Source organism: Ornithodoros turicata, chromosome 6, assembly GCF_037126465.1.
Source record: "Ornithodoros turicata isolate Travis chromosome 6, ASM3712646v1, whole genome shotgun sequence".
NCBI classification, from domain to species: Eukaryota; Metazoa; Arthropoda; class Arachnida; order Ixodida; family Argasidae; genus Ornithodoros; species Ornithodoros turicata.
In genome coordinates this window covers 48,019,310-48,035,098 of record NC_088206.1, presented here as the reverse complement: position 1 = coordinate 48,035,098, position 15,789 = coordinate 48,019,310, and the positions used below count along the sequence as shown (strand labels likewise).

At 46.1% G+C, this 15,789-nt stretch overlaps 1 protein-coding gene across 1 annotated transcript; it reads right to left on the bottom strand.

The window, feature by feature from the left end:
- Positions 1-12,874: 12,874 nt before the first annotated feature.
- LOC135398586 (uncharacterized) lies at positions 12,875-14,757 on the bottom strand. The gene is made up of 2 exons (XM_064629974.1): positions 14,284-14,757; positions 12,875-13,936 (listed from the first exon to the last, which is right to left on the bottom strand). The coding sequence occupies exons 1-2, from the start codon at positions 14,755-14,757 to the stop codon at positions 12,875-12,877; spliced, it is 1,536 nt and encodes a 511-aa protein (XP_064486044.1).
- Positions 14,758-15,789: the final 1,032 nt, after the last annotated feature.

Below are 15,789 nucleotides of genomic sequence, written 5' to 3'. Positions count from 1 at the left end.
TGCTGTTAATGAACACCACTTTTTAATTAATACTCCTAAATAATTAGAAGTAGATTTGCACGTACGGTGACTCAGCCAATAAATAGTGAGCTTTAGTAAACCAGTTTGCAACGTCCGGGTACTGTACAGGGTACGATAAATGGAAACGATATCACTATACGCGAGACTGACGCTGTTGGGGTTTTAGTACACCGTGGAAAGAGACGGTACGGTTAATTAACGTCGTAGCGCTCCCGCGTGGCAAATCCCCGAACCCTGAAACGTGAAGCCTTAGGATGTTACATTGTTGGGGAGTTCTGTTATTGCAATCCATTTCGTTGCATCCGGTACTTGTACAGTTCGTAATTCAACAGTTATAGAACGCAAAAACCCAAAACGTTTGCACACTACATGCAAACTGAGGTGGCTTTCCTGTCGCGTGTCTCATGTCGGTTACTTCTGCTGGAGGCCGCACTGCGTAGATGTCGCCTTGTCGCACAGGTCGCATGAAGGATGCATATACGAGCGCCGTACACTTCTAAGCTACGGCCCGGCAAATGAGAACAGCACGCGTGTAACTTCCCTCGACTACGCACTGCAACAATCAGCCACGTACAGCTGTTGATTGTAACTTTATTCACTTTAAAACAAAATGGTACACAAAAGCTGGTGATGCACAAAAAGAAGAAGTCTCCAGCATCTCAAGGGACATGACTCGTGTTCGTTTCTTTTGCTAATCAGTCTGTTTCCTGTCAGCTCTGCTAAATTACAATCAAGCCTACACGATCAAGTTTTGCGACAAAATGACAAACGATAGAGTGCAGTATGTTGTCTCATGAAGAAGCCTGCACAGATTTGCACAGTTTTACACGTCAGCGCCTAACCAAGGAGAAAAGATGGGGAGACGCGCTGGTTAATCAGCGCGTCTCCCCACGATTCCGCGTCCTCTTTTTGATTGGTTTGATTGTAATTTAGCGGAGCTGACAGGAAAATCCCTTCATCATACTAGTACGTTTGTTATAAAGGAAATCATAAATGTTCAAACCACACGTCAGCCCTTTACGCGCTAAGCCTTGAGCAGCATAAAAATGCTACGGGAGATCGCACCGCCATCTTGCAGCTCGTGTAGTTGGCCTAGTCTTCTTCCTCTTCTCAGAGGTGTGTGTGTGTGGGGGGGGGGGTCTACAACCCGCGTGACACTTCCGATATACTAGTCAAACGCAGTACGCTATTACTCGAGGATATCCGTACCGGCGATACTATGGTAATAATCTGATACCGCCATAGGGATACGCTAGCTGAGCTCTGGTAGCGTCGCGCATGCTCCATGAGACAAACGCCGTACCGGGTGTCGTATCGGAGATGCAAAAACGGTATACTAAAACTCTAATGACACGAAGAAATGATACGCGGACAATAGAAATACTCGTACTTCTGTTGTCCGCGTATAATTTATTTTATACCTATGTTACGCTATATACAACTATAAATTACGAACACATGCAATGAGAACAAGCAACAACAGCATGCAAATATCACACGAAGCGCACACTTCCGCGCAGCCCTCGTTACGCTAAAATAACAGCGGGGTCAACCACAAAAGGAATCAGGGTTGAAATCGAATTTGAACCAATTCACTTGGTATGTATGCATTGAGATCGGTTTGTATCCGAAGGACGGAGCCGGGCATAAAAGCTCGGCCTATGTTGCCAGACTCGTTTCGCTGACACGTCACCATTCAAGTGGCTTCGTAAGCGGGACATAGAGGTAGGACGTCGTTCTGAGAAAGGACCCCGTGAAATGAGTGCGCCCTCTTAATCCTACGTCGTATCGACCGATGTGCTTGATTTGCATGAGTGGGCGACCTCCAATATTGTAGCGCCCTGATTCACTGGGAGCACTGCTCAAACAAGGAACACGTTGTACCCACAGATTGCTGCTGGCCTAATTATCCTGGCGGACGGCGAAACGGGCTCCTAATCAACTTCCTTCTCTCTATGGGCGGTGGTACCAAGTAGAACACTTCTCGTTTGCCTCCGTGTTTGTCTTCCTCACGACGAAGAAAGGAAGTTAATCGTGGAACGTGCATGCAGTTCATTGCGTTGAGAAAGCACCAGGAAAGGCAAAGCGCAATAGACAAGCGACACGCTCGCTATCGTCACGTCACTATCACCATGTCACGTCGAGACTGGGAGGTACCCGGGTTCGAATCCCGGTGCCGGCTGTGCTGTCTGGGGTTTTTCCTGGGTTTTCCTCAGACGCTTTCAGACATATGTCGGCACAGTTCCCATAGAAGTCGGCCCAGGACGCACATTCCCCCAGGGCGTCAGTCGTGACGTTGCCCACCTCTGTGAGGCCGACGACGGCGAGCCCTTTCACACCCGCCACCACTACCACCTCACTATCGTCGGCGTAATACGTTGCGACAACTTTCTGTTGGTCTTCAGGGCGAATTCGACTGGTCTATCTGGATCGGTTTTTTTGTTCTCCTGTGTAGAATGGAACGGTCCAATCAGGAGCGGATTCGTGGATTCGCATGTCCAGGCACGTCACGTCTTGATCCGCAGAAAAACGTCGGACTCGACCGGAACTTCAACAGCGCACTGTCTTCACTTCTGCATCTTACAAGGTCGAGCAGCAACAGGCGTTGGATTGACTAGCTGAGTTTGCCATATGCGTGCGACGATATCCGAGAAGGTCTTGGCTGGAGCGCGATTGTGTTTCGCTGGTGGATTAGTTCCCTCCGTGCCGGGCATAATGTTGTTTAGCGGCGGAATCGAATAGAATTTGCCATAAGTAGGCTTTAGGGGTTTATTTTTATGGTAAACTTAGAGCCACTAAATAAGCTTCACTTCAGAGTAACCACACGGTAGTAGTCTCATAAGCACCAAATGCTCATAACCTCCAAACGCTCAAAAGCTCCAAACGCCCATATGCACCGAAAAAAAAAAAGTTGGTGGTTTTGAGCGTTTGGTGGAAATGAGCAGGAAGCGACAACCTGCTCACAAGCACCGAACGTCCAAAACATCCGAATGCTCGTATGCACCGAAAGGCGGGCGACCACAAGGGTAGGGTCTTCTTCTCCCGCATTTCGAACAAGGTCATAGGGTGAGAAAGGTGGAATGAATGGCGACTACCAAGGCCGCTTAATGTGTCAGTTTGGATGTTTATGAAGTTTGAATTTGGCTGGATGTCTGGGCTTGAATGGGGTTATCGTGAGTCAACGGGTGTTTGAACGTGACAAACACGTCCGCCGTCACTCTTCTATTGTCATGCGCATGCAGCATGTTCCTAATTGATGTGGACTTACGCCGCGAGAGAACTGTGATGAGCGATGCCACAGCTCGCGTGGCTCAGCTAGCGTGCTGGCCGTGTCACGTCGAGACTGAGAGCTACCCGGGTTCGAATCCCGGTGTCGGCTGTGCTGTCTGGGGTTTTCCCTGGGTTTTCTTCAGACGCTTTCAGACATATGTCGGCACAGTTCCTTTAGAAGTCGGCCCAGGATGCACATTTCCCCAGGCCGTCAGTCGTGACGTTGCCCACCTCTGTGAGGCCGCCGACAACGGCGAGACCTTTCATCATCACCACAGTGGATTAAATTCGCCTACCTGAGGGAGAGTGTGGCTGACAAAACGTGTAAGAGAAAATGTGACCGACGGACGGATAATATAATGAACATGGAACGTCGTCTACTCCATAGCGGCTAAAGCTACATATATGCTAAAGGAGAAAACGAGTCGTAAAAATAAACTGATGGAATAAAATTAAACTGAGTATAAGTTGGAGGATCAACGATAACACCCAGTGAGCTTGAACTAGCGGTGAAGGAAGGAGGCTTGACGCTGCACAGCGTCGCAGTCAGCCACTGGCGTCATCGAATGGCCCTGTAGCGTTCGCTACAGTTCCACAGTATAAAGTCTGCGTCGTGGAGCGTATATTAGAAGTAGTTTTGGCATGTGTTACAACGTGACTGTTTTTGCATGTTCTTGCCTATTTAGGTGCTTTTGAGGGCCTAGATACCTGTCTGTTGTCATCGTTATAGCACGCAAATTTCCGAGTTCTACTTATAGGAGGAAGTAACGTTGATCTTGAATGCCTAAAACGGTTGGCAAAGAGAAATGAGTTGAAAACCAATCATCCAAAGAACCAAGCCAGTCATCTTCCAGACCGAAGATTGAAGACCTATAGGAGCAAGAATGTGCAGAGCATGCTGGATGGAGTCCCGGAAAAAAGTAGTCCGGAAAAGTTGGTCCTGGAAAAATTGGTCCCTGGTTGGGTGGCGGAAAAAAATGGTCCCGCGCGGTTCCGTGCGCCCAAAAATACAGGATCGTTGTTGTGGACATCTTATGAACCGGATCATAGCCAATCAAGTGGTATCAAGTGCAATCACTGATCTCGATTGTAAAAGGCTGGATGGCGGATAGGGAGCGCGAGCGTGAAGAAACCGGCCGCCATCTTACTGTACCCACAACAGTCGCCGCAGCTATCATGGCAACTTCTTGCAATTACGGTCGTACCAACCGTACTGGCAGGGTTACAGGGCCTAAATTTATACAGGTGAGTCACTCTTCATCAAGGAATAAATAGGCGTCCATTCTGTATATTTACTTGACCATTATGAAGTGTTTTTTTGCCCAAAACGAACACTGGATGCAGGTTGCTTGATCGCTCTTCCGACGTTCAATCGAGCGCACTTGCATTTTACCCGGCGGCAAATACAGTTTGAGTGCATAATATGCTTGAAAGAACACGTTACACCACACAGGTAGTGTTGTCATCAATATATGTGCGAGCACTCGAGCGCTTTTTTGCATGCATTGCTAGCATGGTACACGGTGTTCTTTGCGGAGGCAAGTGCCACATTCATTTCTTTGAATTACCTTCGCGCACAAGTTCCGTATTACGTCATAATGAGACCACGATTGTCACAATTTTTCATCTATTGGTATTGATTTGTGCCTTGGTTTGATTTGTGACAAAAAAATCCTACGTAACGGTGGTGTGGCGCGACTTGAATAACGCCTTTGTGTCTGAGCTGTATCGTCAGCTTGTTACGATAGTAATAATTTGTAGCGTGTCGTGCTATTTGTAGCAGTTTTTAAGGCAAAAGTGGTCTCTCAATACAGGTTTCGTCATGGGGGCTACCTAGTGAATAATATGTGCAGTGTGATATGGCTGGGTGTACAGGTAAGTATCACGTTCCTCATCCACTGGTTTACTTTACAGGAAGGAACAACCTCAGTGCACGCACTGTGGTTAGCCTCTCTGAGTTTTGCATATTTTCTTACATGTTCACATCAGAAACACACCTTACACCTTAGGCTCCTTCACCCAGGAATATAATAATTAAAGATTATAATTCTTTTTAGAAGAGTTCCCCATGTTCTTTGTAGAATAGTTTTTAATCTTTTTAATTTTTAGAAGATACTGGGATTGTAAACCATGTTTTAAACTGATGTTTTAACATTTGTCCAATGCATTTATTAAACAACATATTCATTTTTAACTGGTTGCACCCAAACCAATGTTCTGATGTATTATTTCCTTTGTTGTCGATGCACCATAAAAATTGGAATAATCATCATCAATGCAGGTTACTTCACAGCTGCCTCGACATACTCAAGAAATGGGTGCAGAACCTGCGTAATGCCCACAAACTCCACAGCACCTCCAGAAAGTAAAGGCATATGTGTCACATGGGATTTTTAAAGGCATTCACAGTATATAATACCTTGTATGAACTGTTGTAGATCTAAGCAGCCTCTACAGTACTCTCTTAGAAATTAAAACTTGTCAGGGAACAGTGATAATTATTCCAGTTAATAGGCATGCACATATACACTATAAGAAGAAAATTATTTATTGAGAATGCCCTACTGTTGATCACACTCATGCAGCTGTAGGTTTACCTTCGGCCTCTTGGAACTCTTTGTAGTTGCCTTAGCTGCAGGGGGAGTGTCATCCAGCTGTCAACTACTTGCAGAAATATTGACGTATTTAAGATTATGACACAGTTTGAAGGGTTTCAATTCAGGAAATTTGCAGTGGCAGGGCCTGCCAGAGTGAAACCTACTGAATATTTTATGGTGTCGAAGTGGCAGTTCCTCCAGGATAGGAATATCTTAGATGGGAGCAAAAAGCTTGAAACTAACAAAGTGTTGTTTGCATTAAGCAATTTGTAATACACTGAACACATAGGCAGCAAAACAAAAATTTAAAATTCAGCATGTATGAAAATTGGGTGCAACAAATTTGCATAATGTACGTGTACATTGTCATTCCTGAGATATATATTGCCATTGTAGCAAGGTCACAAAACAATAAATGTAGCCTTTTGCGACCTCCCTGCACGTTCATTGTATCCTGAAACGCATAAGTGCAAGAAATAAATCTTCAACTTGAATAAACTTGATGTTGTATAAACTTGACATAAAATGTTGAATAATATAATGAATGATATAAAATATTGAATAAACTTGAACTCGTATATTCTCTTTACTCATCATCAGTGATCTTCATTACAAAAGCATATCGTGTTAGACTTTTCTGTTTGCGTTTCACAGACTGAGTACACGAGGGCCAAAATGACAAAATCACAACTGTTTCAAGCTCCAAATAGTCCTGTTGCAATTTGAAGACCATACGTGGAGCTGCATTTTTTGGAACATGCTCCACATAACAAGCATGACAAAGTCGGCACTGGATAGCAGGACCCCGTCCCCAAGCAGCTTTTCTCACGCTGCAGTTGTATTCAACAAAAGCACGTGAGTGCTGGAGAAGGACATTCAGTTTGGCACAATCGCGCCTGCAAATAATCAGAACAAATAAAGGAAGAAGCAAACAAACATAAAGGGCTGTACTTCAAAAAGAGATGAGTCCTGTGTCTCAAGCAGGTGTTACCACTTTCTAAGTAACTTAATTGATTAAGCTTACATCACTACCTGATTAACTGTCCTAACGAGTGTGATCTAATTGCGTTATTTGGGCTGCTTCGGTGTGTCCATATTTGCGAGGCAAAGCACCGCTGTCGTTTACTAAAAGACTCTTTCTAAGGCGATGCTTGATATAAATCATACTAAACGCATACACGGCTAAAACATTGCGGCTCTGATTCTACAGAACGATCTCTTTCTGCCATGCGAGTATATCTTTTCCCGGACCATTCTTTATGGAACAATTTTTGTCCAGAACGCAGTACGGGATATTATATACATGGTTGTTGTTAACCTCAAGTCGTTTCTTATTGAAATATTGGCTGGGAAACGTGCAGTAGTACAATCCCCAGCGCTGCACTGCAGTGACGGTCTAGTTTCGGAATGAAAAACATAACGTAATTAAGAATCGAACGGCAGGACACCTGTGAAACACTGTTAGGATACATCAGTATACTGGCACCTTACAAAATTGTGTGATGACAAACAACGACCAATGCTTGCAGCGCAATAAATACTCACAATCTCTGTTACCTCCCATTGTTTTCTATGGGCACACACAGCACTTTAGGGCCCACCAACATGGCGGCCCGAAGGCACGCCTCTCCCCCACGAGCCCCTCTCCCATGCGCGATCCAGCCTTTATACATAGAGATCAGTGAGTGCAATGTCTGCTACCTTCTCCTAAAAGTGAAAAAAAAAAAAAAAGTAAGAGTCGTCTCTGTGCAGAACGAAAATTCAAATCTTTGCAGTTCTTTCTTATTCTCACTGATCAGGCCATATCTTCTGTTTCATCGACCAACTCGTGGAGTGGTAAAAAGTTGTTTGGATTTCTGTAAAAAGCTAACAGCTTGTAGCAGTGTGAATGAGAACTTGAACTGGAGAGTCGCGGCAAAAATGTTTAAGTAAAAATGGTAGACATTGATGCCAACGACCTCATAATGGAGGTGTCATTGAGAAAAGGACGCCAAACAAAGAGACGCTAAACAATTTTTAACGTACACGTACAAGCAAACCACCAAGAGATATATCAGAATCCTTGCATTTGCGTCAGGCTTCTATTTTCTGACCACACCAGTTACTGTCGCTGATGCTGAAAGAAGCTTCAGCACAATGAAACTGATCGATCAAGAATATCCTGCGCTCAACCATGAAGGATGTCAGGCCTTCTGTGTTTGTAGTCAACCGAAAGCAAGATTATCATATCTCTAGACTATGACGCATTGATTAACCAACTTGCGAAGAACAAGGCTCGAAAGAAGGGTTTTGCGTAAATGTTCACTGTAGGCCTATGCATGTATAATATTATAAACCCTATATAAATATCGTATTCCAGCTTCTGCATTGTAAGTGGCCCTATTTAGCATCGTTCATCACCTCAGCATCAGGACACATCTCATCCTGCCCACTGCGCCTTGGGGTAGAGGACCGCACTTTATGTGGCGAATTTCCCCATTGATTGTCATTAATTTATTTGTTGTTGTTGTTGCAAGTGAGCCCAGACATATGTTCGGAGGAGGCCACGTTCGTTGTTGCTACAGCCCTGGGAGCGGAGTGCCTTTCGAGCTAGAATCAAGTCTTTCGTCCTCGGCTGCCTCCATGTCTATGAAAATAAAGCTCAAATTGAAATCCATAAACGAGAAGGCGCTATTCGCAAGCAGGACCAAGCTGTTACATAAACTTCGAACTGACACATTAAGCGGCCTTGGTAGTTGCCATTCATTCCACCTTTATTCTCTCTCTCCCTATGACCTTGTTCCAAATGCGGGAGAGGAAGAACCGGCCTTTGTGGTGACCAGCTCCGGTGGCGCAGCGGTAAGGCGTGCGCTTGGAGACTGGGAGGTCCGCGGTTCGAATCCGCTGGCCGGCTGTGTCGTCTGGGGTTTTTCCTGGGTTTCCCTCAGATGTGTAATAGGCGTATGCCGGCACAGTTCCCCTGAAGTCGGACGCAGCTATCCTCCCCCCGAGCGGATTCCGCTCGGTCTTCCACTTCCTTCCTCTCCTGCTCTCCACCACCTTTCCCTTCCCGAGAAACATGCCGCCTGATCAGGCAGGCAGACCTCTCGGGTTCCTCCCAACGACACTCCTCCTCCTCCTCGCCTTTGTGGTGTCCCGCCTTCGCCCCGTCGAAAGATGGAAAATCCAGGGAACCGGTATCGAAAAATTGGCCGTATCTCAAAATAACGTGATCGAAGTCCCCATTGGAAAATAAACTACAGTAAATAAATGTTATCTGGCTATTTCTTATGAGTATCATCTTCCTATCATCCTTATGAGTAGCGTAGGCCTATCGTGTGTGGTAGTACGAGCATGCACGTGGCCCACGATCCTCGAGGCTGCGTAATGGAGAAAATACTGGAGATGTGCATGGTTCCCGTCGGTCTTGTTATGAGCCAGCTACGTTGCTAGGCTCTACACAACATAGTGAAGTGACAAAGGCACTTGTTCAGTTCGTGCGAGTCTGTGGCATTCTGGGTGAACCGTGACCAATTTCGTGTTTATTTTCCTTCTGTGTTTGTTATATTTCCTTTTTTCTTCGTTTTATTTGTTTCTTCTTTCCTTTTTAATTGTTTCTTTGCCGGGAATAGCAAGCCGCTATAGCGCAGGCTAACCTTTGAGAGAAGGGAGTCACTGAAAAGGTTAGCCAGCTCTAGGACCCGAACCCACATTTTCTGGATTATCGGTCCAGGGCTTTGTGTGTTTGTCCCTCATTCGGAGGCAAACATTTCCGCTTTTTTCTTTGTTAGCGGACTGAGTTCGCGCAAAATCGAAAGACATAATCGAAATTTTGTACCGTATTGTGCATAGTAACACGTTCCCAAGTTGGAAGATTAATTTCTAATCCAGAAGTGTGAATCGTAAAAGAAAGTGGGATCGTAGACGGTTGCTCATTGGACAATTCAACCCGTGGGTAAAAATAAGGTGATAAGGCGCGAGCTTTATAAGATACGGGGCTTTGAGACGGTATTTATCCGTACTCACGTTTCATGCTTTTTTATAAAAACGGAAAGTGGTAAACATATAAATTTGATGTCTATCGATTCCTGAAATATTTCCAGAGAAATTTAATGGAAAGTTTTTTTCGAGATGGCTATAGAAGTTTAATAAAACCTGTTCAAAGAGGGAGGAGAAAAATTGTGTATTTTTTTCGCATTCGTGACGTCGCCGTAAAATACATACGACATGTATGAGGAAACTAGTAGCGTAAATATCTTCATCTCGTCTTCCTCTTTATGATGAAACCACCCGCGTCAATATCTGCGCGGTGGTTATCGAGAAAAAAGCATAAAAACTGTTCCATAGGAAATACATTGGGACGGAGAGCTGGAATGCCCTCTTAAACACCGGATAACCAAGAATGCCCATATTTTGCATATATCTAGGCGAATGAATAAAGAAATAGGATGTGGACTTACATTGACAGAATAAGCCTGCGGCGACACGCTGCTGCACAGCTCACAAGAAAAAGGACTACAGAAAATCGCGCCTTTTTGGCGGGTCTTTACATTCCAGGCAGAAGTAACCGATTTTTTTTTTCTCTTCACCGCAAATACCAATCTGGACAATTCTCACGTGCAATAAAGCGGACATACAGAGACACCTATGAGCAAAGTTTCAAGCGCATGGGGCAACGCGTCTCTCAGACAGGCGGCGTCGAGCAAAAACTGTCGCATCTTACATATTTAATCGAATTTAGGCGCCAATTGCTCCCGTGTCTCATCTTGCCCCACTTTACCCTCTAACCGAAACAGAAAGAGCGAAACTCTACTAACGCGTGGAGTTCAGCGCCTAAATTCGATTAAATATGTTTAACCTTTTTTCAGTCATCCAGAAGTGATTGCCGAAGACAATGCGCCCCGTGAATAGTGCGGATTCCTCATCAGGCACCACGCCTTCGTAGACTTGTATACGTACCGAAAAAAAAAAGGAACTAAATACCGTTACCCGTTACCACGAAAAAAAGGAACTAAATACGTCACCCGTTACCAAAGTAACAAAAGGAACGCGTTCCCGTTACTCTATAGTAACGAGTTACTTTTACGTTACCATGCTATTACAGAGCCACAACCATGTCAAAATTGACACGTGCTTCATTTGGTCAGACAATTTCCATGGAATTCGCTTTGAAGAATAGTTGGTACTCGAAATGGGCATCGGTTATCATTGGTGCGTTTGCTCGAGAGATCCTCTGTCGCAAGACTGAAAAATTGCTGTGGAAATTCATGGTTGCATCAAATACAGCCACCTTTGTTTGATGCATGTGTTGGATGCGCCTGTGATTTGTAACGATGCTGACTTTCCTTCTTTTTTTGTTCTGTGAATTCAAGGTCAACAGCTGCTTTTATTCCCTTATTTTGGCACCACGGTTAGGAAGCTACACGACGTCAGAGCGATATTGTGCATTTATGTTCTGATAAATATGTGATATACCTGATATGTTCTGATAAAACTGATAAATGCTACACCAATGTCTACAAGCCGTTGTATAAGCTGGCTCTTTGCATGGCTAACCTTTCCTTTCTTTCAGTAAAGACAACTGCCGCCCCCTCCCCTCCCCGTTGTAAGGCATCAAATCAACAAAGGTTCCCGGGCCTCACAACACGGCATTGGCTCCACGAGGTATTCGATTGATTCGTGGAAAGAAGTGCCTTTAACGTGTAATCCTCGATACGGTAATTGCTACAGCTAACTAGAATATTGAAGACGCTTACCTGAGTACGCTTCTCCAAATTCGAATGCAACGAGTGGGATGCATTCGGTCATTTTAGTTTGAGAAGGCAGAGAAGACACTAAAATACTACATTCCCATCACCTTTTGCCGCCTTCACCCTGAACGTCTCGTCCAACCCAGGCCACATTCACGTGATTATCATCGGTGACATCTTATAATCCAACGAGTGATCCTCACTGGAGCCCACAAGTGTGGAGGTGGGAGCGAAAATACGGGGACTAAGGTTTCTTCCCGGGATACGCTGCTAGGCCAATGACACGCGCGAGCTGCATATAATAAACCCGGGATTTCGTGGTCCACGTCGGGTGGACCCACTTTACAACAACACGGCGAACCAGCAGAGATTGACAATGCCATCTCAGGATCCGAGTCTCGGCGAGCTTAGTTACTCTAGTATATCCATTGGCAGCTGCTGGGAGATAACACCCACACCCTCAAACAAATCCAGGGTATTTTTCCAAGAATGCTTTCATGGTCAATGACACGACCGGGAAATGTTGCGGCATTCGTCATGCCGGTCAGCTTAGGACTCAACAAAAAATGACTGTCAACCTCCCGGTAGTAGCTCATAAGCACCAAATGCTCATAACCTCCAAACGCTCAAAACCTCCAAACGCCCATGTGCACCGAAAAAAAAGTTGGTGGTTTTGAGCGTTTGGTGGAAATGAGCAGGAGGGGAGAACCTGCTCATAAGCACCGAACGTCCAGAACATCCGAATGCTCATATGCACCGAAAGGTGGGAGACCAACCAGCTCCGGTGGCGCAGCGGTAACGCGTGCGCTTGGAGACTGGGAGGTCCGCGGTTCGAATCCGCGGCTGTGCCGTCTGGGGTTTTTCCTGGGTTTCCCTATGCCGGCACAGTGCCCCTGAAGTCGGCCCATGGACGCAGCTATCCTCCCCCCGAGCGGAGATTCCGCTCGGTCTTCCACTTCACCCTTTCCTCTCCTCCTCTCCACCACCTTTCCCTTCCCGAGAAACATGCCGCCTAATCAGGCAGGCAGACCTCTCGGGTTCCTCCCAACGACACTCCTCCTCCTCCCTCCTCCGTGGGAGACCACAAAGGCCCGGTCTTCCCCTCCCGCATTTGGAACAAGGTCATAGGCGAAGATATTCCAAAAGCCGGGCGTCATAACTGGAGAATGAAAAAATTGTCACCGACTTAACGCAACGGGAAATAACAATTTATTTAGACGTTTCGTCTCCTATGCGGGAGACATCATCAGTGCAAGTCTAGGGACGGGAATGAGGAGCACTAAAACCGGTCTTGCTATTTACGGGTTTTCCGAGGCCAGAGTACAGTCCAGGAAGTGGGCCACGGTTGGCATTACATGCTGTTGGCTCCCTCTGTATGTGCCACGATTCGAGGAATTTTCTGGGTCCCCACCGCTGTTCACGTGCCAAGGTGACGGCACCCTTGTAGTCGAACACGTGTCCCGTTGTCCAGCAATGATCCACGAGCTCGGTCTTTGACCTAGTTGCGTTGGTCGCCTTTTCAACGTCTCGTCTGTGTTCTTTAACGCGGGTGTCCCGTTTCCTGCCTGTCTCACCTACGTACGTGGCATTGCACTCCAAACAACATAGCCTATAAACAACACCGCTTTCGCTTCCAGGTGGGGTGGGATCTTTTGGCCTTGAAATGATGTGTCGAAGTTTCATATGGGGTTTGAAACAAGTCTTTATCCCCAAAGGTAGTAGAATGCGCCGAATACGCTCCGAAACCCCTTTGACGTAGGGAATTGAGATGGTCCCATTATGTGTGGAAGGTTCTTTTGGCTGCCTGTCTTCTCTACGCCTGCGCGTGTCGTCGATAAACTTCTGGGGATAACCTCGTTTCCTAAGCAGTTCATTGACGGTGGTCTCTTCTGAAGATTGAAGTTGAGAGTCGGAGGCGAGACGCTCAGCACGATCCAACAGGGTTCTGACGACGGCTCGCTTGTGTTCGGTAGGGTGGTGGGAATTAAAGTCCAGGAAGTTGCCAGTGTCGCAGGCCTTACGGTAGACCGTTGTTTTGATTTGTCCTACTTGGTCGTGATGTACATTTACGTCCAAAAAAGGAAGCACGTTGTTTTTCTCGATTTCATAAGTAAACTGAATAGAAGGTTCAACACTGTTTAGGACCGAATGGAAGGCATCGACGTGAACCCTGCTTAAAATCACAAAGGTGTCGTCAACGTACCGTCGGTAGAATTTAATGGGGCAGGGCGCTTGCTCTAGTGCAGATTCCTCCACGTGCTCCATGACCAAGTTGGCCAGTGTCACGGACACTGGGCTACCCATTGGGCAGCCCTCAGTCTGATGGTACATCCACTCTAGTGCACCTCTCACCTACAGTGTGCTTCCGCCCCATCAGTACCGGTCATCCTGCTTCTACATCACTTTGAAGTCCTCAACTCCCCTTTCTCCCACCTTCGTTTCCTTTTTTTTTGGCTATAGTCGTGACGATGCCCACTTGAGTGCGGCCAACAACGGCAAGCTACCTCGACACCCCCCCCCCCCCCCTGATGGTACATCTCCTGATTGAACGTGAAGTATGTTTGTTTGAGGCAAGAGCGCAGCAGGACAATAATGTTTTCCACAGTCAGAGAAGTACGTGCACTGAGGGTGGCATCATCACGGAGCCGCTTTTCGGCGACCCTCACCGCGAGAGTGGTCGGAACGTTTGTGAAAAGGGACACCACGTCGAAAGACACCATCACGTCGTCATCCTCGAGTACGCGCTCACGCACCAGCTCCACAAACTCACGAGAGTTCCGAACCGTCAGGGCGTTGGCTCCAGTTACGGGCGAGATGATGTCAACCAGCTGCTTGGCGAGGTTATAAATTGGGGAACCAATGAAGGACACAATAGGGCGCAAGGGGCATTCTGGTTTGTGTACTTTGGGGAGGCCGTACAGCTTTGGAGTGGAACCGTCGGACGAGAAAAGATGACGGTATGTAGACTCGTCGAGGTGGCCCGTCTTTTTTAGGTGCCGGAGGTGTTCATTGAGACAACGCTCAGATTTCGCTGTGGGGTCATTGGAAAGTTTCACAAAATGTTTCTTGTCACTTAAAATGGTCTGCATCTTGGCCTGGTAGTCGGTCTTGTCTAGAATAATATAATAATAGAAGGTCATAGGGTGAGAAAGGTGGAATGAATGGAGACTACCAAGGCCGCTTAATGTGTCAGTTTGAAGTTTATGTAACAGCTTGGTCCTGCTTGTGTGTAGCTAGAGCGAATTTTTATGGGCGTTTATTTTTAGCTTTATAAACGAAGTTTATGAAGTTCGAATTTGACTGAATGTGTGGATTTCAACGGGGTTATCGTGAGTCAATGGGTGTTTCAACGTAACAAACACGTCCGCCGTAGTAATAATAATAATAATTGGGTGTTTACGTCGCGAGACAACTGAGATCTCGTCCGCCGTAGTGTCCGCCCATTTGGTCGAATGCTGGTTGATCGACGCCGTTTGTTCGAAGGGAGCTCAAAAGTCCATGCGTGAGTCAATGGGTGTTTGAACGTGACAAACACGTCCGCCGAGTGTCCGCCCATTTGATCGAACGCCGTTCAGTCGAATGCCGTTTGATCGAATGCAGTTTGATCGAACGCCGCTTGGTCGAAAACCGGGTTGATCGACGCCGTTTGTTCGAAGGGAGTTCAAAACTGCATGCACTGTGTCATCCGCACCTCGTTTTCTGTAACTTTTGACTCGATCATACGGAGCGGGCAATCAGTGTCGTCTGCTTTTTTTTTTTTCATTTATATTATTATTATTATTTTTTTTTTTTTTTTTTTTGCAGGGTGACCATTGTGTACTTGCAGACGTTTGTCATTTACGAACTAGTAGGACACATATTGAAGAAAGTTGCCCCAGGTTGGGAGCAAAAGATAGTCTGTGCTTCTTCTGAACACCCTTCCCATTGCTGGTGACATATTTAAAGGGAACGGTCTGAAACGCGATAGCCGTATGTGCGCGAAAGCCACTCGAAGTCTGTGGATGCTAAGAAGGAAATTTCGCCATGGCACAACGAAAGATATTAAATTAACAGCATACAAAACCTTAGTTCAACCTCGTTTAGTGTATGCATCTGCAATCTGGGGTCACCACACGTACACATGCACGCTATCCGAAAAAATAGAGAGATCTGCTGCCCTGCTTATCTTGTCT